Raw genomic sequence first — 25,957 nt, 5'->3', positions numbered from 1 at the left:
GGGCCTGTGCCCGCCAGCGGTTGGAATTATTGTCACTCTGTGCTGAGCACCACACAGGGACTCTTGGCATCATTTCCCAGACTCCACACCGCTCCCTCCTGGGTACCGCCATTGTCCCTTCACTCCACCTCTCCCCTGCTCCCCAGCTGAGAAAAAGAGCTCCAAGCCGGGAAGGGACCGGATGAAGGTCTGAGCCACTGGTCCTGTGCAAGCTGGGTGTGACCAAGGTCTCTGCTCTGAGCCGCCTGGATCTCGCAGCCCGAGGGCTCCTGCCTGCTGGGGCGGGCGATGCCCAGCAGGGGGCAGTAAAGGGCACTCTCTGGGTTCTGCAGCCTGGGTCTGCCCCTTCCCTCTCTGGCCTCCATCTTTCCACTCTGTGTGGAGTGTCTGGAATTCCCCAGATTCACCAGGAGCCAGAAAAATGTCCTGGTTGTGTCCACAGGGGGAGCAGGGCGAGGACGGCAAGGCCGAGGGGCCCCCTGGGCCACCTGGAGATCGGGTAAGCCCCCTTTTCTGTCCCCCGAACAGCCACCAAAGTGGAACCCTAGCTTCCTGCTGTGGGGGGAGGGGAGGGGGAGGGGGAGGTTGAGCAGGGGTGAGGCTGCCACAAACATCCAAGAGGAGACCCGATGGCCCATATTTCATTGCCATCCTTTTCATTCAGGGCCCAGTAGGCGATCAAGGGGACCGCGGGGAGCCAGGGGACCCTGGATACCCCGTAAGTATCAGAGCTCCTACCCAGTGGCAGCATCAGGCACGGCATGCCCGGGCCGTCCTCCATAGGAAAACAGCCTTGGCCGGGAGACAAGCCCTCCCTCCCACTGTTAGTGCCCAGCCTGAAACGGAGACCCCCTGAGAGAGGGCTCCGGCGGCCGGAATCCAAGCTGGCAAGGGGTGGGATGGAGGGGGAGGATGAGGTTGGGAAGAGAGACCCCTTCCTCACAGGGCCTCAGTCTCCCCGTCCTCTATGGCCGGGAACAGCTCTCCCGACAGAAGCAAGAGACAGACCGCTGAGTGAGCCCTGGGCCTCCACCAGGCTTCTCCCCTCCCCTCCCCTCCCCTGCTCCATCCTCCCTGGCAGGGTCATTTGGCAGCTTTGCAAATGAGCAAGCTGAGACAGGGACAATGACACAGGGTTGGGAAGAGCAAGGGATCCTCCGGATGGGAAGTTGCCCCAGCCCCCAGCCCCTCCAGGATGGGCCTCCTCACCCGTCTCTCCTTGGCTTCCAGGGACAGGAGGGTGTGCCAGGCCTCCGTGGAGATCCAGGCCAGCAGGGCCTACCCGTGAGTGGTGTTCCCTGTCCCATCCCCCTCCAGCTCCACGTGGGTGGGCAGCAGTGGGGGAAGGAAGAGACCCTCCTTGCACAGGGCCTGGGGCAGTGCACTCTGATTTCTCCTGCCCTGATGCTGGGGGCACCCCCAGATCTGCACCCCCAACCCCCTCCCATGCCTCCCCCTCTAGGCGGACACTGGCCACCCTCCCTGGGAGAGAATCCTGGGGCGGCTTTGCATCCTTTCACCTTGGTTTGCAGGGGCATCCGGGACCCCGGGGACGGCCAGGACCCAAAGGATCAAAAGGGGAAGAGGTAAGAGGACTGAGGTCCACAGGGGACCCTGGGAAGAGCAGACCCCCACCCAAGCCCCAGGCAAGTAGGAGGCTGGGCTGGTGGGTGCCCTACAGGGTGCTTCCTGGCCAAGATCTCTTCGTTTCCAAGGGCCTGAGGGAGTGGGGATCACCTGCCCCACTGTCAGGGCCTCCAGGAGGGGGACCATCTGTGGGGCCAGCAGTGGGATTCGAACCCAGGGCAGTCATGCCAGAGCCAGCCATACCACACTGAAGAAAATCTGGAGAAGCAGGGGTGCGGAGGAAGGAGGGGTTGGACAGGGATGCGGGTGGTGGGAACTGAGGGGCGGTCAAGGACTTTCCCACCCTGCACCCAGAGCCCCTGTGTCTGCCTCCACTGAGGTCAGGCCAGTGCTGTCTTCCTTGCCCTCAACCTCCCTCCAGGCCTGTCTCCTTCACCTGCACACCATCTCCCCGCCCCCGCCCTGCTCAGGGATATAGCCACACTCTTGAGGATCAAGGATCTTGAAGCCCAGCCAGCCCTGGCCCCAGGGTCCCCCTAGGAAACTGCGAGGGCCTAGAGCCTCTGCAGTAAGGCGAGCCAGTAGGGGCGCAGGGCCCAGAGCAGGCGTGAGGACAATACTGTTAGGTTCCATGGCCCGCCCTGCCCCTGGGCTTCCAGGCCAGGGTGATAGGACCATTTGCAAATTCAGACACTGAGGCCCAAGAGGCGGAGGGGCAGGGCTGGGCCACACAGGAGCGCCCATGCTCCTTTCAGTCCCTTCCAGAACGCCTAGGGTTCTGCCCCTCCTCCAGGCGGCCCCTGCCATGTGCCCCTTGATTTTTCAGGGACCAAAGGGAAAGCAAGGCAAGGCTGGGGCACCAGGACGAAGGGGGATTCAGGTGAGTGACCAGCAGCTTGTCCCCTCCTCCCTGCCTGCCTCCCTCCCCGCCCCCCTCCCCACCCCCCAGAGGCCCTCATCAACTTCTTTTTTGTCCCCAGGGCCTGCAAGGGCTGCCAGGGCCTCGGGGCGTGGTGGGGAGACAGGGCTCCGAGGGTGTCGCGGGCCCAGATGGGTTTCCTGGCAGGGATGGTCAAGCAGGACAGCAGGTGAGCAGGACCTGGGGTTAACTCTTGGTGTCTCCCTTGGAGACAAGATGTGTTGTGTGTGTTGGGGTCTGGGGGTGGCGTGGTGTTCTGCCAGAGGCCATGGGCCAGGAGGAGCAGGTGTGGAAACTTGGATGGGGCAGAACCAACATATCCAGAAGTTTCCTGCATGGGACCTGGGAATGTGGCCTTTCTGACTACCCATGCCTGTACCCAGAAGGACCCCCCCCAACACCCCCACCCAGGGGATGGAACTTGTGGTTGAAAGTTCCCTCCTTCTCCGCATTTACAAACGCCAGCATCTCTCATTTCACTGGTCCTGCTCTCCTCACGCAGAGCTAGGATGACCTCCCTCCTGGGGTCTGACCTCCTTCCCCCCAGGTCCACCCAGAGTTCACCCGGACTATGAGACATCTTGCCCCCTTGGCTGCCTTTGTTTCCTGAAACATGAGAGGTCCTCCTTTGCCCTCTTTCTTCACAGGGGGAGCAGGGAGACGATGGGGACCCTGGCCTCATGGGCCCTGCTGGGAAGAGAGGAAATCCAGGTGTGGCCGGCTTGCCTGGAGCACAGGGGCCCCCAGGATTCAAGGTCAGACACCTGTTATCCAAGTAGCTGCCTTCCCCCCTCTTTCAACCTTGATACTAACTATAGTGATACTGATTATAATGCTCACCTGGGCACCTATGTCCCAGGGCCTGTGTGAAAATGGAGTCCCTGGCTCTGATGTTTCACTGGGGTCCCTGCCCCAAGCTTGAGCCTGACTTAAGGGAAAGTTTATCCAGGTAGCCGGAAATCTAACAGGCAACCCGTTATTGAGCTGTCCTTGGTCGCCCTCTAGTGGGCCTTTGTGGAACATTGCTGTTGCTTGCAACCAGGACCCTCTTCCAAAGGGCATCTTTTTAATAAGTTTTCCCAAGCGGTGGAGCGGGGCGGGCGCAGCCATGAGTCAATCTGAACCCAGGCCTACACACAGAAGGGAAGATTGAGATGGATGAATCAGACATGGCTCCTCTGGCCTTCCCCAAGCGCCAGGTTTAGCTGGGGAAAGACTGGAACCCTCCGTGGGAACAGCAGGCAGGGGGAGAGGTGGACTTGGCCCAGGGAGGATTGAAATGTGGAGAGAAGGGGAGGTGGTATCCCAGGCAGGAGGAAGGGCTGGGGCAGAGGTGGGGGCCGGAGGGGCGCGGTTGACTAACTTCACGGTCTCCTGGGAGAAAACAGTGAAGAGGAGAGGCAGGGTGGGGGAGTGGAGGGCAAGTTGGAGCTTGAAATCCAGAGTAAGAGCCTATCCTCTTAAGAAGGCTGAAATTCTGAGCCCCAGCATCCTGAGAGGTCAGCTGACCCTGTGGCATCACTATTCTGTCTCTCCTAGGCCCCCCTACCCCTCCCCTAGTACCACGTTCCCTTTTGGTCATTTTGGTGTTTGGTTTTTTTAAGGGTGAAAGTGGGTTACCCGGACAGCCGGGTCCTCCCGGCAAACGAGGGACAGCGGGTGGAACCGGGCTTCCTGGGAGCCAGGGGGAGCCCGGATCCAAAGGCCAGCCGGTGAGTAAGCCCCAGGGAATACAGATGTTCTCACACTCGCGTGCACACACTCATGTTCACACATACACACACAGGCCCGGAAGCCTCTCGCCTGCTCTGTGACAAGGGCAGAGTGACACCCTCTCTGAGCCCCAGATACTCCTCTGCCTCCCCTGAGTGGGGGGTGGGGAGGCTGAGACATGAGATCTGAGTGGTCCCTTCAGAGTGAGGGGGGTGGATCACGACCTGAACCCAAAATAGCCTCACATCCAATAAAGAAGTTCAATCTGTGGTTTAACAAACATCTCGCAAGGAAAACTCTGGCCTCAGATGACTTCACTGGAGAATTCTAGTCAAAGTTAAGGGAAGAAGTGATACCGATTCTGCATAAACTCTTCCAGAAAGTTGAAGAGGTGGGAATACTTGTCAGCATATTCTATGAACCTAGCCTTACCCTGATGTCAAAGCTGGACATGGCAGGAAATCTCCAGACCAATATACCTCAGAAACATAGATACAGAAATTCTCAACACGATTTTAGAAAAACCAATCTAAGAATGTATTCAAAAGATAGTTCATCGAGGGGCACCTGGGTGGCTCAGTGGGTTAAAGCCTCTGCCTTCGGCTCAGGTCATGATCCCAGGGTCCTGGGATCGAGCCTTGAATCAGGTTCTCTGCTCAGCGGGGAACCCGCTTCCTCCTCTCTCTCTGCCTGCCTCTCTGCCTACTTGTGATCTCCGTCTGTCAAATAAATAAATACAATCTTTAAAAAAAAAGAAAGATCGTACGTCAAGACCAAATGAGGTTTATCCCAGGAATCCAAGGATGGTATAATGTTTGAAGATAAGTCAATGTAATGCACCATATTAACAAACCGAGAAAGAAAACCCATTTGATCCTCCAGGGGATGCAAGAAAATCACTTGGCGAAATGCAACTCCATTTCTGACAAAAGCACTCCGTAACCTTGGTAAGGAAAAAGGAGCTTCTTCAACTGGGAAGAGGGCATTTGTGAAAAACGGGTGGCCAGTATCATACTTAATAGTGAATGCCTGAATCAGTCAAAGCAGAAATGAGTCAGAGACTTGTTCTCACTTCTGTTCAACATTGTGCTGGCAGTTCCCACCGATGCCATCAGGAATGAAAAATAAATCAAAGGTATTCACATCAAAAAAAAGCGAATCTTTCCATTTGTAGATGAAATTACTGTCTAGAGAGAAAATCCAGTGGAATCCACAGTCAAACTATGAGAACAAGTGAATCCAGCAAGACGGTGGACAGCAGCAAAAAGGAGCTGTGTCTCTGTATACCAGCCACGATCAGAACCCAAAATCTAAAAAGCAATACTATTTATAATAGCAGAAAAATGGGAAATACTTGGAGATACCTATGACGCTAGATGTACAAGACATGTGCATTGAAAAACTGAGAGCATTTCTAAAATATGCTGGGGAAGACCTAGGTCAATGGAGGTGCTGTGTTCACTGGTCAAAGACTCAGTATTGTTCAGATGGCCGTTCTCCTCCAGTTGGTATATGGATCCAATCCCAATCCTGATCCCAATCCCGATCCCAATCCCATCAGACCTTTCTCGTGGAAAATAAGTAGCTCTGTCTAATTTATTTGGAAATGCAAAAGACATAGAATAACCAAAGCAAGATGAAAAGAGAAAAGTTGGGAGCCTCCCAATTGGTTGATTTCAAGACTTATTATATAGCTACAGTAATCAAGAAGGGAGGGTATTACCACAAATATACTAATAATTGATCAAAGGAACAACATAGAGAGTCCAGAAATATATTCACAGGTACATGGATAACTGATTTTTGACAATGTTGCGAAAACAACTCAGTGGATACAGAAGTCTTTTCCAGCAAGGACAATTGGAAACCTTATACCACGTACAGAAGTGAACTCAAACCTAAAATGCTAAAACTTTTAGGAGGAATCATAGAAGAAAGTCTTGGAGACCTCGAGTTATGCAAAGGTTTCTTAGGTATGACACCACAAGCATGATCCATTTAAAAAATTGACAAATTGGACTTTATCAAAATTGGAATCTTTTGCTCTTCAAAGGGCAGATGCTGTTAAGAGAAATGACAAGACAAGCACATACCAGGAGAAAGTGCAAATTCCAGACACAAATCCTTTACTAGACACGTAAAGGAATTGTGTCTGGAATACGTAAAGAATGCTCAAAACCCAATAATGAGAAAAGAAGCAGCCCAATAAAGAAATGAGGCAAAAGACTAGAACAGACATCTCGGAGAAGGTTGTACAAATGGCAAATCAGCGCAAAAAGGAAACTCAGTATCGCTAGTCGTGAGGCTCCTTAAAGCCACAATGAGGTACTACGGCACACCTATTAGAATGGTAAACATTTCATTGTTTCTGAAGATTTTGTTTATCTGAAAGAGAAAGGGCAAAAGTAGGGGGAGGGGCAGAGGGAGACAAGCTGATGCCCCGCTGAGCAAGGAGCCCGGCACTGGGCTCGATCCTAGGACCCCAAGATCATGACCTGAGCTGAAGGCAGATGCCTCGCCAACAGAGCCACCCAAGCGCCCCAGAATGGTAAACATTTTAAAAGACTGAACAGATCAAGTGTTTTCAAGGATATGGAACCACTGGAACTCTCCTCCTCTGCTCACGGGAACGTAACACGGTACAACCACTTTGGAAACCCGCTTGGCAGTTCCATTAAAAGTTAAGCATATAATCCAGGCCTCCAGAATCGTTCACCCCTGATCACTCCCTGCAGTGACCTCTGGGTGAATATGAGCAAGTCCCTGCCCTCTGCGAGCCTCAGTGTTCTCATCTGTGAACAGGGCATTTTGTGCCTCCGTGGGCGGAAGTCAGATCATGCATGCGTGGTAATCCCTGCAGAGCCCCTGGCTCGTAGATGCCCACAGTGGATAGACTTTGCCATGGGTGGGGAAGAGCCTGCAGGTCCTCTCATTCTCTTCCCTGAAGACCTGGGACAGGAGGTCCTATGTGTTCTAGAGCCTTCCTCATGGAATCCCTGAGCTGGCTTCCACTGTCTCGTGTGACAGAGGCACAGGCCCGTGCTCCCTCTGAGCCCAGGCTGACCGGTGTCTAGCATGTGAGCTGTCCACACTCATCTGCTTGCCTAGGGATGGAGTCGGTGTTGTCTGTAGGAGGAGGCAGGCCCAGGGGGCCCCACTCACCCCACGTCATTCCGCTCTCCCCGCAGGGTGACTCTGGCGAGATGGGCTTCCCAGGAATGGCTGGCCTCTTCGGACCCAAGGTACAAATTCCCACTCTGGCCTGCTTCTGTCAGGGTCCCATCCACCCACCTCCTGGTTTGTTTCTCCATGTACTCACTCGACAAAGATTTCTTGAGCGCTCAGGTTGGGCTGGAAAGCCTCCAGAATCAAGCAGGTACATCCTCGGTCCCCAGAACTCACCTTCCAGCAGACCTAGGTTTTAAGCTTGGCTCAGTTTACCTGCTCTGTGCATTAGGCAAGTTACTTTGTATCTCCAAGCCTCAGTTTTGTCAGCTGTAAAATGGGTATGATAACCGTAGAGGGTTCTAACCCTGAAGTCAGAGTGGAGGCTTATACCATGTCGCATGGACCATACACGCTGGTTCCTGCATGTTGGTAATTGTGGACATTTGTTACTCTCCCTGGAACCTCTCTTGACAGGGAGGGCAAAGTGTGGCCAGCCCCCAGGGGTCATGGAGCTGCTGGAGCCCCGACCCAGTGGCCACCCAGACATAGACAACCCTTCCTCTGCCTCCCACAGGGCCCCCCTGGAGACATTGGCTTGAAAGGCATCCAGGGCCCGCGGGGGCCCCCTGGCTTGGTGGTGAGTCCTCTCGTGGTCTGTCCTAGTGGGGACAGTCGCCCAGGCCCAAGGCTGGCCAGCCATCAGCTGGGTAGACACCTGCTCTGTTCCTCCTGCTCCTTCAGACTTGAGCCCCCACTGTCCACAGCCTCCATCCCCATCGCCATACCCTTGCTTCTGCCGGTCCTGCCAACTGGGCTGCCATCCAGCCCCTTTCACCTGCTCCCCTCTCCCCCCTCATTGCCCCCCTACAAGGCACACAGGAGGGGCCCAGAATGTGCATGGCTGTGCCCCTGCTTGAGGAAATCTCCCTTCTATCACCATGGGACACTCAGCCTGCTGTCTCCTCTCCTGTCCCTGGGACTCTGTTCCCCAGACCCCGGAATGAAGACACACAAACCTTTGTCTCCCATTTAGGGAAAGGAAGGCATCATTGGGCCCCTCGGAATCCTGGGACCTTCGGGACGCCTGGTATGTGTCGGGAGCTGGCTGGGAAGACCACAGGGACAAGCTTGTCTCCGTGACTCAGGGCCAGCTCAAGACTCAGTTTCCACATCTTGGAAATAGAACTTCCTGAGTCCTCTCTTATGGGGCGTGTGATTTATTGCAGGGTCCAAAGGGTGACAAAGGCAGCCGAGGGGACTTGGTGAGTTGAGGGGCGGGGGGGAGGGCAGGGCTTCGGTGGGTGGGGGAGGGGGGAGTTGGGGGAGGGATGGAGGGCAGAGCTCAGCCCCGTTCCCTAACTGTCTCTCTCTGCTTCTGTCCTCCTCCAGGGATTGCAAGGTCCGAGGGTGAGTGGGCTGGGGTATGGGGGCTGGTGGGCCAGGGGAGGAGGGCAGGGTGGGCGCCCTAGGCTCCCCTACCCATGCCCACTAAAGTCCTCAGGTGTGTTCTTTCCCTCTGGACCTCAGTCGTCCATCGGTACCCCTCTGTGCTGGGGGCATCACTGTCCCTGGGTCTTGGGTCTGCTCCAGGAGGCCTGGGGTGGGAAAAGTGGAGAGGCTTTGACCAGGGCCTCACTGTTCTTCTCTTCCTCCAGGGTCCTCCTGGTCCCAGAGGGCGGCCTGGCCCACCGGTAGGTACTTGTGCTCAGTGCCCCTGGGACTCTAGGGCAGGAGGCGGAGCTTGGAGTGAGACCCAGGGCTTTGCATGCAGATGTTCGTCTTGGCCCTGACCTCACAAGCTTCCTCAGACTTCTAGGAGAGTGTAGAGCGGCCCTGGCCGGACTAAGCCTCCAGAAGAGCAGAGACCCATTGTGCACGTCCTCTCGTGCCTGGATGGCCCCTCCAGGCTCCTGACAGCCCCTGGGACCCCCACACCCAGTCCCTCTCAAATAGTCACTGAGCCTCTTCTTTTGCAGGGTCGGCCAGGGAGCCCTATCCACTTTGTAAGTTGGAGAATGTGCTCTTTTGCCTATTGGGGGTAAGGCCTGGGAGGGCGGGAGGTGGTTGGCAGCTGACCTCTTTTCTGGGTCACAATAGCTAGACCCCTAAGCTAGGCCCAGGATTACCTGTGAACTTTTGTCCTTCCATCCTGGACCCTGGACTTTGCAGCAGCAGAAAGAGCCCAGAGGCAGAGAGTGGGGAATCCCGGTTTTAGGCAGGATGTGGCCCTGACCTTGAACCTGGGAAGCTGCTCCCATAGCTGGGCTCCTGGTCCTGTCAGCAGCCTTGGTACAGATCAGCTGATTGCCAAGGATCTAAACAGGTTCTGTTGTCAATTCAAGCTTGGGGGGGAGGGGTGAGTGGGTGTTCCCCATACCAAAGAGCACGTGGGGGGACAGCAGCTGGGCACCCCATAGTTCAACTCAGTTCTGACACTGTGCACCAGGATGCAGGGTTAGACCTCACAGGTTCCCAATCCTGCAGGACTCCTTCCCCATCCTGCCCCGCTCAGATGCCAGCTTGTCACCGGCGCCTCTGACTGACTGAGGGTCCCACGGCCCTCACTGGTGTAAGGCTGCTAGAGCCGCTCTTAGATCAGAGAAAACATCTCACTTACTAGCTTACCGGTTTCTTATAAAAAACACCACCACCTCAGGAACAGCCGGAGGGAAGACAGGCACAGGGTAAGGCAAGGCTCTCAGAGCTCCCGAGTCCTCTCCAGGCAGCCGCTCCCCCCAAACCTCCACGCGGTCACCAGCTGGGAAGCCCTCCGAATACCAGCCTTTTGGGTTCTCACGGCGGCTTCATTACGTAAGCACGATGGATGGAATCATTGGCCGTGGGTAAGGGACGCCACCGCCATCCCTTCTCCTGCCCCGGGGGTGAGCGGTCCGGACGGAAGGCTCCCACCCACCTCTCCCAAGGTCGCTTCCCTGGGCAAGCTATCCTTTGCTTACCCAGGGGCTTGCCAAGAGTCACCTCATTCGGGTGACAGAAGACTTTTGTCAGGTTTTAGGAGTTCGGTGCCAGCAAGAGGGTCAAAGACTGAATCTCTGTTTCTTACAAATCACGATATCACAGGGTCTCCTCCCCTCCGATTCTGAGTCCAAAGAGGGTCAGACAAGAGAGCAGACTGGAGGAGGGAGGCTGCGTTCCTCCCTGGTGGGTACCAGCCTGAACGTATGGCCCCTCTTACGCACCCCTGCCCAGAGACCCCTCCCCCGTTACCACTGCCCCTGTTGAGGATTATGGTCAGGCCCTGACAGCGTTTCCCGCCCCTTTAGTCCCCCAGTGGCTGAGGGAAACCCAGCAGGAGCCCTTGGGCCATGAGCCCCTCGGATTCTCTGCTCTTTTCATCTCTCAGCTTCTCACTGTCTGACCCCCCAGCATCATCCATGAAAATGAATGGACAGCCCTGGCCTCGCCGCCACACCCTCCCTAGCCCTTCTTATCATTAAGGAAGCCAGATGGCTCAGGGAAAGTGAAGAGATCCAGACAAAACCCTTTCCCTCCTAAAAAATAAATAAATAAAAGGAAAATTCGAGGATTTTACATTGTGTGCGCAGTAGCGGACATACTGAGTATTTGTGACAGGCAGACGCTGTTAGGCATGCTGCCTCTGGATTAGCTCACTGATTCCTCTCAAGGTTCTGAGAGTGTTACTGTCACGCCCATTCCCAGGATACTGATGCAGAGAGACCGTAAGCACCCTGCCCAGGTCCTGCAGTCACCAAGTAGCAAGGCTGATATTTGACCTTGAGAAATCCCTCTAGCCTCTGGGCTCTGGGCCACTTGGGCTTTACCCAACATCAGAGTCTCCCTGTCACTGTGTTCACAGTAAGACCACTTCTGGCAAGCCCTGTGCTAGGGCTGGAGGCACAGGTGTGGGACAGTTACACAGAGAAAGGGGCCGCCCCCAGCCTGGGGGGGGCGAGAGCACCAGGAAAGAGTTCCTGCAGAAGCTGGCATCTGGAAGATAAGTATAGGGCAGGGCTTTTCAACGGCAGCACTTGTGGACATTTGGGGACCAGATGATTCTTTGGTCCCCTGTGAGTGACTGTAGGATGTTTGGCAGCATCCCTGGCCTCTACCCGCTAGATGTCAGGAGCACCCCCTCCTCCAGTTGTGACAGCCAAGAAGTCTCTAGATGTAACCAAATATCCTCTACAGGGCAAGATTGCCCCTGATTGAGAACTTCCAGAATAGTAGATAGACAGATGGAGCAATGGAAGGAAAGAAGAATGTTCCAGGTGACGGGAGCAACACGTGCAAAGGCCCTGTGGTCAGATAGAGCATGGTGCTTAGCAACTTAGCAGTATAATGGTGTGTCTGGTGCATAGAGCATACGTGCGCAAAGGAAGAGAGGCTGGGCCAGAGGCCACAGCACTCAGGCCAGGTCTTGTAACCATGTGGAGGATTTTGGACTTAATCCTATGGACGATGAAATTCCTGGAGAAAGGGAGAGAAAAGGTCAGCTTTGACTCTCTCTGTAAGTGGAGGAAGGACAGAGAGTTGCACAGAAGGCAGGTGACTTGGCCACTGGGCTTAGACCCTTGGTCTTCTTATTGAGTCCCAGGGGATCCTGGGGTGGTAGGGGGTAGGATACACACCCTGTTATCTCTTTGCACAGCAGCAAGATGACCTGGGAGCAGCTTTCCAGACGTGGATGAACACACATGGAGCACTGAAAGCAGAGGTACCCTGAGACCACTGCCCACATGGGATCCCTCCCTGGGGGAGACAGAAGGGACGGCTCGCGAGTGCTCAGTGCCCTCCATGTGGCCTGCCCCCAAGAGTTCCATAGCTCATTGATTCCCTGAGCCGGAGGCTAGACGAGGTTGGCGCTGTGTCGGCTCTCAGGATTCGTAGTCCAGGGAGAGGGCAGCCCAGAAGAACCCGCTGACTTCCTCCCATCCTGGGGGTGGTCGGAGGAAAGACCACCTCCACTGACCCCTTCTGGAGGGATTTGAGGCCACTGCCTCATGTCCTGTCCCCGCCCATGACAGCCCCCACCCCGTTCCTGGCCCCCAGTTCCCTTATCTCTCAAATGGAGGGAGCCCCGTCACGCCCCTGGGAACTCAGGGACATCTCCTGAGTAGCAAGAACTTAGGGCTGTGGAGGCTAAGACCCTCGGGCCGGGCCAAGATCTCAGGGCTAGTGGCCCCCCTCTCTCTTCACGACAGGGTTACAACCATCCGGACCGGCTGGTGCTGGACCAGGGAGGGGAGATCTTTAAAACCTTACACTACCTCAGCAACCTCATCCAAAGCATTAAAATGCCCCTGGGCACCAAAGAGAACCCCGCCCGGGTCTGCCGGGACCTCATGGATTGTGAGCAGAAGATGGTGGATGGTATGAGGGCCTGTGGGGTCTGAAGAGGGGCTTTCTGTCCCCGGGGGTGGAGCAGGCAGGGCAGGGGAGTTCCAGGAGGGGCTGGGCAGAGGGACCCGCCAAGTCTTCGCTCACTGGGACCAAGTTTCTGTCCTTGGGGAGGCAGACACACAAGCAGTCGCTTACCTGCTCAACAGCCACTGAGCCTCACAATATGGCGGACCTTGTGCCTCCTGGAGTGTGGGCGAGTGATTTTACCCTTTCAGAGCCCACAGATCTGCAAGCTGGGGACAACTATTTCAGGGCAAGGAGACAAGAGCTTTGGCAGAACAAGCACCCAAAGGCCGGGAGGGTACAGGGGGTGGGGGAGGGGCTATCATGGATGCCCCAAGAGCCAAGATTCCCCCCTTTCCACCACACCTCTTCCCTTCACTGACAAGAAGGTGGACCAGCATCTGGTTGTCCCAGTCTTTGAGCTGTGGAGCCTTTGGCTTCCTTGGGAGCCCTGTGAGGAGACCAGATGCCGGCACAGGTGCCCAGTAGATGGGAGGAGCCGGCTTCCCCGTCCTCCCCAGACAGGCCCCTTGGAGGAGCACTAGTCTTGGGGAGCACCCGTTCAACTAGATGAGCCCTAAATCCTTGGGGCTGGTCAGTCAGTCACTCTCCGGCCTCAACTGTCCCCTCTGTAAAAGGGACCCTTGACAGTAGCAGTGCGGGCAAGTGCTCAGCCGCGTGACCCCTCCAAGGGCTTTGCCAACTGTGAGCTCTGCCCAGAGCCTTCTCTTCCATCTCAGTGGCTCCTGGAATCTTTTTCTGCTCCCTCTCCTGACTTCAGGCCCAACTGGGGCTCAGCGGGTCCCAAGGTTCGGGGTCCACCTGCATAACGGGGCCCTGGGCTCCCCTGCCTCACACACCTGTACCATCCCCCCTCCACATCACCTGCAGGTACGTACTGGGTGGACCCAAACCTTGGCTGCTCATCCGACACCATCGAAGTTTCCTGCAACTTTACCCATGGTGGACAAACGTGTCTCAAGCCCATCACGGCCTCCAAGGTACCTGTCCACACCCCCATCCGCACCGGTGGGCCCTCTCCATGCCCATCCAGCCCTGGGCCACCACCTGCCTGAGTTTCGGTCTGAGCCTGGACTGTCCTGCTGCGCGGCTTCTTTGTGATCCTTGGTTTTCTCACCTACGAATTGTTCTAAATCTGTGGTTTCTACACCCTTCCGCAATGCATGATGTTAATGATTTTTGTTTCAAATAGAACTTTCTTTTTTTTTTTTTAATATTTTATTTATTTGACAGAGAGAAATCACAACTAGGCAGAGAGTCAGGCAGAGAGAGAGGAGGAAGCAGGCTCCCTGCGGAGCAGAGAGCCCAATGTGGGGCTCGATCCCAGGACCCTGGGATCATGACCTGAGCCGAAGGCAGAGGCTTTAACCCACTGAGCCACCCAGGCGCCCCCAAATAGAACTTTCTGCTCCATACCTAAAACAGCATAGTTGGCCAAGCTGGCTGGGCTTAGAGAACCAGGAACCATCCGTGCAAACTAAGTCATGGTGCCCGAGGCGTGTATGCAGGTTTAGCCGATGTTCAATGCCTGCTTTCCAAGTGCCTATCCCCGGGCTGAGTCCTGGAGGTGGCTTAGGGTGGCCGGTGGCAGTGGGGCACCCCACAGTGGACTGTGGGTCTGTAGGGATGGCAAGTCCTCCATGTGGGAGGATTCAGGCTCCAGGGAGAGGAGCCCCTGCCCGTAGGGGAGGCGGGGACCCAGACACCCATCCCATCCCATCAGCCCTCCTGGGGAGGCTCCAGGAGGTGTCTGAGCCTGACGAGGTCAGACCCAGGGTTTGAGAATCTCTATGTGGGCCCACTGGTCAGCAAGTCTTGCTGGGTTCCTACCATGTGCCGGACACTGGGATTCAACAGGAAACACAGTATCCTCACCAAAGAACACCCACCAGCTAGGTCCTTTCCCCCCTGACTCTGACTCTGAGCCAGACTCGTGCAACAGAGTGGGGAGACCACAGCTGGTACCTGCCCGGGTGACCATCCCCATCAGGAACAATGACCACTGTTTTGTACTGGTCTCAGCCTATAAATTTCGAACGTGGTGGCTGGACCAGCCCTTGTGGGTCTTGCTACGATCACAAGATGCCCCTCACGATGAAGAAACTTGGAAAAAATAAAGATTTGTTACTTACGGGACGTGGAAACTACACAGCACACCGGGGACCACCCAGCCAGGTTGCTGGGGGAGAGAGAGAGAGTGCACGAGCCTGGGGCTCTGCTGTTATTGGAGTCCAGGGTCAGGGCCTTAGGGCTTCCTGGGCTTACTCTTTATTGGTGAATTGAAAACATAAGATTGGGAATTTAGAGCACAGGAAGAGGGGGGGAAATGGCTCAAATGGCCAGCATTGGCAATCTTGAAGTTTAAAACAAAGGAGGCTCAGTGCTGGGAGGCAGCTGGGCTCTTCATCTGGCCCGTGGCTGGCAAAGCGTTTATTCGAGATCACAGGCTTTGGGGTGGATGCTAGGCAATCAAAGCTTCAATCAGGCCCTTGCATCACACAAAGGAAAACCAACCGTCCGGGCTCTCGGGGCACCCATTGAAGCCATGAATCCCATCCTTATTTGAGGTCACTGCCATTTCCGGCATCTTGGGACTTAGAAAGGGTTGGGGAGGCCTCTTCTCATTTTTCCTGCACTTGAAGAGCCTCTTGGTCTTGGGCTAGTTCCTCTCCAGGCTTTGGGATCCCAACTCAGCTCCAGAGACAACCCCCACTCGCACACGACCATGCTGTTGAGGGAGAGACTTAGGACTCTCGTAAATCTGGCTGTGCACTCAGGCAGCCCTTAGTGCTTTTCTTTCCTCATCACTCCTTGGCTATGGACTGGTTCACACAGACCTCAGTTTCCCTGTGTTGTCTCAAGTGGTCACACATCTGGGAGCAAAGCTGGAAAATGCTTACCAGGAAAGAGCGTCTCCCTGCGGCCACCAGAGAGAGGGGAGGGTTTCCAAGAGCCCCGGCCGGCTGGCCTGGCCCTTCCTCACCGCTGTGTCTCTGCTGCAGGTCGAGTTTGCTGTCAGCCGGGTCCAGATGAATTTCCTGCACCTGCTGAGCTCTGAGGTGACACAGCATATCACCATCCACTGCCTTAACATGACCGTGTGGCAGGAGGGCACTGGGCGGACCCCAGCCAAGCGGGCTGTGCGCTTCCGGGCTTGGAATGGGCAGATCTTTGAAGCAGGGGGTCAGTTCCGGCCAGAAGTATCAATGGATGGCTGCAAGGTAACATTGGGGCCCCTCACTGGCCCCTCATGGGCCCCTCATGTGCAGACAAGTTGAACAGATGCGTTTTTATTATAAAAAATAGTATGTAACAGTTTAATACATACCGGTATATTACATCAGTATATTAGTATCATCTAGTATATTGTATTAGTATAATATTAGTAAGTACACATAATTTTTATCTTTGTGTAATAATTTTATTATAACAGTTTGTAAAATCCTTTGTTTTCACCGTCCTCTGGGGAACTTCAGAGAGAAGATCTGGCTGATAAAAATTCCATAGGCTGTTAACTTGCAAGGCTTCTTGTTGAAGAATGTATATCTATTCTCTCTGCCTACCCTCCCCACCCTGGCCAGGCTAATTTCTTCTTTTAACATTTTTTTGGTTATTTTTTAAATACCTGGGATTGGGAGGGTTGTTAGTGGAGAGGGAGTCAGAAAGTTGTCCAGAAAACTAGTTTCGCAAGATTAAACAAAACTAGTAATACGCAGTGTGAGTGAAGATGTGGGGAGACCAACAGTCTTGCAGAAAGCTATTTGGAAGAAAACTGGTAGAGGCTTTTGGGGTAGTCGTTGTAGAAATATAGGGATACCCCAGAGATATTGTGGGTTTGGTTCCAGACTGCTGCAATCATGTGAATATTGCAATAAAGCAAGTCTAATTTTTTGGTTTCCCAGTACATGTAGGCATTATGTTTACATTATACTGTAGTCTATTAAGAATGCAACAGCATCGTGCCTAAAACAACAATGTGCATATCTAAATTAAAAAATACGTCATCAATCAAAAATGCTATCCGTCGTCTGAGCTTTCAGTGAGTCATAATCACAGACCACAGGCCGCCAAAACACATGTGAAAATGCTGAAAAAGTTTGAAATGCTGCGAGAATTATCAAGATGTGATGCAGAGACGTAGTGAGCAAATGCCGCTGGAACGAGGGCACTGACACTTGATGCAGGACGGCCACTAACTTCCAGTTTGTCAGATACACAACATCTGGGGAGCTCAGGAAAGCGCAGTGCAATAAAATGAGGTATGCCCGCATAGCCAGTGTATACGCAGAGCCTCAGAAACCTACGTGTCCTTCCATCCGGTTGCTTCTAAAATCTGTCTAGGGGACCAAGGAGAGGAGAAGAGCATGCACAGAGGTTTAGTCGCAGTGATACTGGTCACAGCATTCCCAACCTGCATAGACACAGTGGCAGCAGTCTAAGAGGACAAATACAGGTCTTTGCTACAGGGAAATGCCATGTGCCTGGTACAAAAAGTGGGAAAGCTGACGGGGACATGCACACGTAGATGACGTGGGTCACGATAGCTTCACGTGTACCCTTTCCTTCTCTGCTCAGGTCCAGGATGGCCGCTGGCACCAGACGCTTTTCACCTTCCGGACCCAGGACCCCCAGCAGCTGCCCATCGTCAGCGTGGACAACCTCCCTCCTGCCTCCTCAGGGAAGCAGTACCGACTTGAAGTTGGACCTGCGTGCTTCCTCTGACCTCTGACCTCCTGGCTCCTCTAGGCCTCGAGGGGGAGGGAAGAGGAGGAGGAGGCAAAAGGAGGGGACCTAGGGGCACGTGGGCCCAGGAGAGGCAGCTCACCTGCCCGGGGATCCTTGGGTAGGCCTCAGCTGTTGTCTGCCCAGTAGAAGTGGCTGGAGGGGGGCGGGTGGCAGGGGACTGGGTATCCCTGGGACCAAATCACTGATCCCAGCTCAGCCCCAAAGACCAACCAAAGAGCCAGCCAGAATGAGCTGGGCCTGCAAGCCGCCTGAGCCCTGCGGCCTGTCTCCCAGCTCTGCGACCACCCCCTGCCCTCCCCAGCTTCCTGCCCAAAGAGCCCCACGTTCCAGCCAGCTCAAGGGGAGGGGGCATCTTGCCAGCTGGACCCTGCCAGGGAGCTTTGATGTGCAATATTAGAGAGGAGACATGAAAAAGGAGAAAAGGAAAGAAAGAAGTATATATATTTTATTTAAACAAACACAAAGAAGGTGCATTACTATTTTTTCACCCGAGAAAGAGGTGAGAGAAGGAGCAGCCAGAGGGTGGGAAGCGGTGGAGGCCGAGAGGGGTCAGTGCGACCCCAGGGGCAGGGGGGGATGCTCATGCTAGCTACCTCCCACTGTGAAATCGATGGTGCTTGTTGTCTCATAGCGTAGGTGATTTTTTTAAGGAACAAAAGAAAACCTATTTAAGATTCTGAAGGTGCTACCGTTTATGCCACAGACTTTGAAGAACCATTTCAATGTGGGTTATTGTCCACATTCTCCTCTCCTTCAAATGACAAAGTTTGGAGAATCTAAAAGTGTTCCTAGTATCCCCCTTGTGCTCATCAGGTAATCGACTATGTGTGGGGAGGGGAAGGAAAAAGGAAGGAAAAAAAATGCAAAGCCAAAAAAAAAAAAAAGGGAAAAAAACAAAAAACAAAAAAAACAACCTACCAGAAACAGAAGCAGAAAAGATTTACTTTTAATTTATGGACTTTGAAATGTTTGTCCTTTTAAGGCAGGGCGAGGCCTGAGCATGAAGGATTTGGCCTTGGCCTGTCATAACCCTAGAGGGACGTTAGGCTTACCTTGGAAGGTGGGATCTAGACTGGAGAGTCGTGGGAGAAGCCTTGACCTTGAAGAAAACAGCTGTAAGGGCAGTGTTGGGTCAGCGTTGGCCTTGGAGGTAGAATGTCAATTTGGAGCCATCTTACAAGGCCCCGGACCATTCCCTAAGATTCTCCCTCCCAGGAGCTTGCCCCATCCAAGATGTAGCCATCCCTCTTGCTTTTCCATCATCATTAAACCCTCTAGAGAGAGACCTGGTGTCATTAGATCCAAGTGTAAATGGGGGCTGAGGAGAAAGAATAATTATGGGGATCTCGGGGTTCAGCATGATGGGGAGAGTCAGTGTTATCTGAGTTGCCCTCTATCAGAGAACCAGTCAGCACCCAGGTTGGATTTTGAGGTTATTTTAAGTATGGAATTATTTTTCTAGAAGGGGAAATTTTATGTGAACGTCTATTTGTGTCTTGTTTTTTTTTTCTTCTTCTTCTTCTAAAGTTGTGTCTCTTTGGGAATTGGATTTGATTTTCATTATTTAATACCTCAGTCCGGCCCACCTTCCCCGCCAGACACTTCCTGTTACGCCTCGCCCTCCCGTCCCAGCACAGACGCTCCCCATGGAAGTGTGTTGCAGCAGCTCGGGCCTCATCTCAGCCCTCGCTTCCCCGCCCCCCCCCACCCCCCCACCCCGCCAGTCTCCACCTGGCCTCTGTCTTGTTCTTGGGATTTTCTGCTGTCCTCGTTTATGTCTGTCCACATGTCAGTGTGTTAAAACCCCAGTGGGTTCTGTTACTCCTTTTCCCTTCTGGATTTTAAATAAATATTTAAAACTGAGGCAATGGAATGATGCATCTGGGGCTGTGTGCTTCTTTGAAAAGCCCAGAGGGAGGTTTCTGGCCGGTCTGGAGAGAAACGATGCCCAGAGGATGCTGCTTCCCCCGAAGGAGGTGGGTAGCGGGAGGTACAGCACCAGGGGGTGGGGTGGGGAGGTGAGCGCTAAAAGTGAGTGTGGGTCTGGGTTCCATGGCGCATCTGTTTCTTAGAGTTGCTATAGCCGTACCACAAACCTAGAGGTTGAAAACAGCAGAAATGCATTCCCTCCCAGTTCGGGAGGCTGGAAGTCTGAAATCCAAGTCGTGGCAGCTCCATGATCCCTCTGATGCTTCTCCGAGAGGTCCCTCACCTCGGCCAGCTTCTGGTGGTGGCCCCAGGCATTCCTCGGCTTCTCCCTGTGTGACTCCGTGTTCCCCTCTTTTTATGAGGACACTAGCCCCGCTGGATGAGACCCACCCTACTGAGCCCATCTTGGCTCGATTACGTCTGCAAAGACCCTACTTTGGTCTTTGCAGGCATAATCTGCAAAGTTTACGTAAGGTACGTGAATGTACGTGAACGTAAGGCCACGTTCACAGGTAATAAGCTTAGATCTTTGACATGGCTTTTGGGGGACACAGTGTAACCTATGACACAGGGCAGAAGTATATCAAGGTTCACATGAGCCATTCCTTTTTTTTTTTTTTTTTAAGTGTAGTAACTTACACAGAAGACACCATTCATGACACGTAATATATTCGCCCTGTACAACCTGTGCAACCGTCTAGCTCCAGAACATTCTTATCACCCCCAATGGAAGTATCTGTGAAGCAGTCACTCTTAGTTCCCCTCTGCCCGCGCCCCTGGAAAACCACTACCCTGCCTTCCGACTTTGCCTACTATGGCTATCTCACATAAAAAGAATCCTATTTCAGGGGCGCCTGGGTGGCTCAGTGGGTTAAAACCTCTGCCCTCAGCTCAGGTCATGATCCCAGGGTCCTGGGATCGAGCCCTGCATCGGGCTCACTACTTAACAGGGAGCCTGCTTCCTCCTCTCTCTCTCTCTGCCTGCCTCTCTGCCTACTTGTGATCTCTGTCTGTCACATAAATAAATAACATCTTTTAAAAAATAAAAATAAAAAAAAAGAATCCTATTTCAGATTGACAGATTCCTGTTTTGCAGATGGGAAGTTCAGCCAACTCAGCGTCTTCTCCCCACCACCACCCCGAAAGCTCCTAACAGGACCCTTCATCCCTTTTTATGACTCGCTAATATTTTATCATATGGTGGTACCACTTTTGATTAACCATTCATCCACTGATGGACTTTGGGGTTGTTTCCATCTGGAGACGCCTGTGACCAGTGCCTCGACATTAGCGATTCCCACCTATGAGATTCTTGAGAGAGACCACGACAGCACCTGCCTTGGAGGGAGTGAGAGTCAGATTTAGCAAGTACCTATCAGGGCCATGCAGATAAATTTGAATTTCAGATACACAATGGCTTTTTTTTTTTTTCTTTAGCGTAGGTATGCCCCCATGAGATACCTGGGACATATTAGGACATACTTATACCTGCCGGATCTGGAACATGTATCTCCCGGCCTTTGGTTTGGAGTTCTTCCTTTCTGAGCTTGGTCCTCCCACCCCGGGACCTTGAATAAACCAGAGGTTTGCTGCCCTTCTCCCGGAGGAGAAAGAACAAATCATAGGCACTTGTATTCAGAGCCGGAATTGTATTATTTTGAAAAGCTTTGCTGTAAGTTTCCAGGTTTTCCAGGTCATCAGTGCCTGTGCAGTTGGGCCTCTCTCTGCCCCCGCATCCTGGCCCCTGTCCCAGGTGTTGCTCCTCTGCTGTGGCTCGAACAGTCCTGTCCGCAGACCCCAGAACCTGTGGTCTGGAAGGGTTTGGAGATTCCCACATCCCAGATACACCTGTCATTTTACGTGGCATGTAGCGAAACCCAGGGAAGCACCTGAGCTCACCTGCCGAGGCCAGGGCAAAACCTTGATTCAAACCCAAGACTGCTGACAGGTGGGGCTCAGTGTGGCCCCTGGGATTAGCAGAGTCAGAAGCACCTGGGAGTTGGGTACGAATGCACATTTTTGGCCCCAATCCAAACCTGAATCACAGATTCCCAGTTCGGGGCCCAGCGGTCAAAGTAGTATTAAGCCTTCCTGGAGATTGGAATGCATGTGCTCAAGTCCCAAGAATGGGGGCCCCCCACTCTTTCCTACAGCTGGAAAACAGGGTTTCCAAAACTGGGGGGGAGAAGGGTTGGGAAGCCTTGGAAATGAGATAAGAACGTTCTTTTCATTTCTTTGAAAATGAATCCGAAATGAAACTTGAGACAGCATGGCCTGCTTCGACGGAATCATTTCCTGAGGCCTACCCTATCCTGTCACCCCCCCCCCAGGGAGTCTGCCCCACAGTTGGATCACACCTCCAGATGGGACAGTCCAGTCACTCGGACATCTGTTGTCCCTGCTGGAAGCTCCAAGAGGGCGGGGGAGGTGTCTTGTCCTCTGCTGTAGTCACGGAGTACAGCACGTTGGAGGCGCCCAACTTGTTCAACAAGGCTCGCTAGGTCATTTCCTTGACACGCACATCTCAGCAGCCCCTTCTGTCTGCTGAGCCTTCTGTGAGCCCCGGAGTCCCAGGGACAGGTCTGACAGGGCGTCTGAGGGGCTCTGCGTCTGGTGAAGGCAGCCAGAGGAGTGGGACCTTGCATGGTTAAGAGTTAGGAAAGCGGGACCAAGAGGCCACACTGGGGGGACTGGGGGCACAGGGAACAAAAGGCGAGTGTGGTTAATGTAGTCTCAACACAGGAGGGTAGTTGGGGGGGACACTCTGTATTAGCCAGGGTCTCCAGAGAAACGGAACCAATGGAATGTGTGTGTGTGTGTGTGTGTGTGTGTGTGTGTGTAAAGAGATTTATTATAAGGAATTGGCTGATATGATTGTGATTGCTGGCAAGGCCTGAGATTTGCAGAATGAGCTGGCCCATTCAAGACCCAGGAGAGCAGATGGAATCATTCCTATGTAGAGCCTGGCAGCCTGGAGAGCTGGGAAAAACCAAGAAGAACCCATGTTTCAGTTCATGCCAAAGGCAGAAAAAGACAGGCCTGTCCCAACTAATCAGGCAGGAGGAATTCTCTTAGACTTTTAACTCTCTTCAGGCCTTCGACAGATTAGATGAGGCCCACCCACACGTGGTTGGGGAGAAGCCATCTGTTTCACTCAGGTTTTCTATTCCAATGTTAGTCTCATCTAAAAACACCCTCACAGCTACGCCCAGCGTGTTTGATCAAATTTCCAGGTACCCCATGACCCAGTTAACTTGACACATTAAATTAACCATCCCAAGCTGAGGCTCTCCATGACAGAGGATGCATGGCATTTTGCCAGGTGAGGATGGACACCGGGAGGAGAGAGGGCAGCACCAGCCAAGGCTGGGAAGTACAGGCAGCACTGCCTATTTGGGTAACAGTATACTCGCTGTTCAAAACGGTGCTACAGGGTAGGAGATGGGGAGCCCTAGAGTCCTGGGCTGGGTATTTTACAAGCTGCTGGTAATGCAGGAGAGCAGGGTTGGGTTTGGCTGGCCAAGCTGGGTTTGAGCTGCAGCGGAGCACCGTGGAGCTGTCCAGGAGGCAACTGGCTGGGCTGGAGGACAGGAAAGAGGTCTGTACCACGGTCAGAACTGCAAGGAGGTCAGCAGCCTCTGCGGGGCTCTGAGGTCCCGGAGCAGGGGAGAGAGTCAAAAGGAAGGGCCAGAGGGGAAGAGGAGGATGGTTATGTCAAGACCGTGACACGCACAACTTCCAGTCGGCATTCCAGGAGGGCTTCTGGAAGGTGGCCAGTGAGGCCCCTAACCCTGGGCCAGCTCCTTCCCAGCAGGGGCAGGTAGAACATTGTTAGGAGCCAGAATGCAGCTCTTTGGGGGCGGGAAGCCGCCGCGGTTCCCAGTCTCCCGTTTCACAACTAAGTGTCAGGAAACAGCCAGAGTAGACTTCCCAGTGGGGCCATCCTGTGTTTGCTCTGCCCACAATGAATCAAGCCACCGCCGTGGACAGTCACTTTCCACCAATGACCAGCTGCCCCGTGCTGGGAAAAGGACAGAGGGGCAAGCAAGAAGGGGAGAGGCTGGCAGGTGGATTCCAGTCCCTGCTTCCTGATCGGGAGGTGGTATTGGGGAGGTCATTCCTTCTCTCTGGGCCTCAGTTTTTCCCTCTGCACAATGGGGGTGCTGAGCCCTTCCCTGCTTGCTACCACAGTCCGTGCTATAGCTTGTTCTGTAGCAGCGGGGTGATTCGTCTCACATGGAATGGTGTTCAACCACTCTATAAAGAAGCAGTTTCATGTAGTTCAACCCAACATGTAGCACCTTTCCAAATAATCGCAGCTACGGGGTCTTGCACACTTACTGTGAGCAGGAGCTCTGTTGGGGTGTGAGACGTTTTCATCTCACACACAACCCTCTTGAGACACATGTTACTACGCGGCTCTTTGGATGAGGGAATTCAAGTCCAAAGAGGTTATGTAAGTTGGCCAAGATCACAAAACAGGATTTGAACATGACCAAATCATTTTGAGTGTTTCCTCAGCCCAGACACAAGGTTCCTGATTAGGATCTTCAGCTCTGCCAATGTATTTTCATGACTGTCCATGCCGAAGACCGCGAATGAGTCATCAGACACAGAGCTCAGTCCTGGCCTTGGCCTTGGTGGAGAAACACCATCCACCAAGTGGCTTTCTCGGAAGACAGATCCTTTTGAATGGGTACAGTCCCCTGATGATCTAAAACTCACCTTCCACCTGACCTCTCTGACCTATTTGTTTCCTTACCCAACCAATGGGGAAAGTATCCTGTTTTCTCCAACCTCCTATCGACCTGTTTTTGCTCTTTGATGTCTTTAGATGTGGGATGTAACCCACCGTCCTGGAACTGTACGTGTAATGCAGGAGTCTATTTTTTCTCCCATCCCAGCCAGACATTAAACAAATGGTGATGGGTTTTATGGCTAACACACAAGTGTGTTTCATTTAACGAAACACACTTCTGTATTAGCCATATACATAATTTACACACTTTACAAATGTGAATTGATTTAATCCCCTTAAAATCCAAATAAAGGAGCTACTCTCTGTATCCCCATTTTATAGATGGGAAATATAAGGCACAGAGAAGCTAAGTAAGTTGCCCAGGGTCACACAACTAGCAAGTGGTCGAGCCAGGACACTACTTTACCACCATCCTGCATGACCCTGATTGCTTTTCATTTTATTTCCTGCCAAACTTCTCTTGGCATTGGGCCTGGGCCAGTTGGAGGGGTAGCAGGAAGGGTGTCCAGATGCTTGTCCCACAGAGGTACTAAAGCATCCCTGAAATGTAGGAAGAAGGAGAAAACGGTACTGCGTCAAGGGGGGGTGCGTGCTGGGTGCACTTGAAGGAGCTACTTGCAGAGCCTCTTGGGAGGAGACAGAGACCTCCAGGGGCACCTGAGCGACAGTGGGGACCCCTCGCTCCTTCTGAGTGGCGCTCCATTTACTCGCTGCAAAAGAAAGCCTTCATTTCTCTCGATGCTACTCAACACACACGCGGCCACCGAGTGCGATTCAAGGACAGGACGCAAGAGGGAAGAGTTGTTGGCCTGGGGCCTGACCAGCGTTGGTTGTGAAGAAGGAGGTGTAGGGCTGTGGGTCACTCTCGTGCCAGTACTGGGCACCAGATCCCAAGTGACAGGCGGGCTTCTCTGTTATTTAATAAAATTTGTGCGTGTGTGCATGGACGTGTGCATGGATGTGTGTGTGTGTGTGTGTGTGCATGTGTGCGTGTCTGATACGGGACATCCTCTAAAGCTTGGAGCAGAAGCCCCATGGCCAGGGTAACGGGGCGCTCTCCATGTGACAGGCAGCTTCCCCCTGAGAGAGGCCGTGTCTCCAATCTGCCCCAGTCGCATCATCTCACACTGGGACCACTGGGACAGCACCCGGCTCCTCTCGCAAGCCGGTCCCCTACCCTGACCCCCCAGTCTTCCCCACCCAGGCAGAGGGAACTTTCTAAAGAGCAAATCGACTACTCGTCTCCCGCCTCACTGAAAACCTTCCCATTTTTCCTGATCCCTGTGCGGTCCGGGGCAGACCCCCCCAGCCCGGCTCCTGTGCCCTGCAGGCTCGGTTCCTGCCAACCTCTCCAGCATCGGCCCCGTCACTCCCACACCATCCCACTGCCGGCCACTCGGACCCCAGGTCCGAGACACGCCCCACGCTCTCTGCCCTCCACTCTTCCCCGCCGACAAACTCCTCTCCTTTTCCCGAGACTCAGATTAGGGCAATGTCAATCCAAAACCCCAAGTGAGCTGGCAAAAAAAAAAAAAAGAGAAAAAAGAGAAAAGGAAATCCCCCTTCTGACAAGGATGTGAAGGAGGGGACTCATCTATGTGTCACCAGTTTGGCACGTTAGACACTGTTCGTGTTTTTGATTTCTCATGTGTTTTGTCATCTCTCTTTGGGGAGAGAGTTTGTTTTTTTTTTAATCAGCTTAATTGAGGTGTAATTGGCATACTAAAACA

At 53.5% G+C, this 25,957-nt stretch overlaps 1 protein-coding gene across 8 annotated transcripts in view; it reads left to right on the top strand.

Moving 5' to 3' along the window:
* COL27A1 (collagen type XXVII alpha 1 chain) overlaps nucleotides 1-17,953 on the top strand; it is a 132,809-nt gene extending 114,856 nt beyond the window's left edge. For 5 of the 8 annotated variants that reach the window (XM_046022078.1, XM_046022080.1, XM_046022079.1 and 2 more), the window contains 20 exons: nucleotides 443-499; nucleotides 665-718; nucleotides 1,231-1,284; nucleotides 1,533-1,586; nucleotides 2,414-2,467; nucleotides 2,568-2,675; nucleotides 3,154-3,261; nucleotides 4,111-4,218; nucleotides 7,408-7,461; nucleotides 7,962-8,024; nucleotides 8,421-8,474; nucleotides 8,614-8,649; nucleotides 8,777-8,794; nucleotides 9,043-9,078; nucleotides 9,364-9,390; nucleotides 12,018-12,083; nucleotides 12,571-12,739; nucleotides 13,664-13,773; nucleotides 15,796-16,014; nucleotides 17,369-17,953. In XM_046022078.1, the coding sequence (XP_045878034.1) occupies nucleotides 443-499; nucleotides 665-718; nucleotides 1,231-1,284; nucleotides 1,533-1,586; nucleotides 2,414-2,467; nucleotides 2,568-2,675; nucleotides 3,154-3,261; nucleotides 4,111-4,218; nucleotides 7,408-7,461; nucleotides 7,962-8,024; nucleotides 8,421-8,474; nucleotides 8,614-8,649; nucleotides 8,777-8,794; nucleotides 9,043-9,078; nucleotides 9,364-9,390; nucleotides 12,018-12,083; nucleotides 12,571-12,739; nucleotides 13,664-13,773; nucleotides 15,796-16,014; nucleotides 17,369-17,515 (1,596 nt within the window). In that variant the 3' untranslated portion in view covers nucleotides 17,516-17,953. Of the gene's footprint in view, nucleotides 1-442; nucleotides 500-664; nucleotides 719-1,230; nucleotides 1,285-1,532; nucleotides 1,587-2,413; nucleotides 2,468-2,567; nucleotides 2,676-3,153; nucleotides 3,262-4,110; nucleotides 4,219-7,407; nucleotides 7,462-7,961; nucleotides 8,025-8,420; nucleotides 8,475-8,613; nucleotides 8,650-8,776; nucleotides 8,795-9,042; nucleotides 9,079-9,363; nucleotides 9,391-12,017; nucleotides 12,084-12,570; nucleotides 12,740-13,663; nucleotides 13,774-15,795; nucleotides 16,015-17,368 lie in introns of those variants that run through there. The other 3 variants (XM_046022076.1, XR_006820699.1, XR_006820700.1) reach the window with 3 other exon arrangements.
* The last annotated feature ends 8,004 nt before the right edge of the window (nucleotides 17,954-25,957 follow it).

The sequence above is a fragment of the Meles meles genome, chromosome 11 (genome assembly GCF_922984935.1).
Source record: "Meles meles chromosome 11, mMelMel3.1 paternal haplotype, whole genome shotgun sequence".
Classification (NCBI taxonomy): domain Eukaryota; kingdom Metazoa; phylum Chordata; class Mammalia; order Carnivora; family Mustelidae; genus Meles; species Meles meles.
This window is presented reverse-complemented; position numbering and strand designations above follow the sequence as displayed.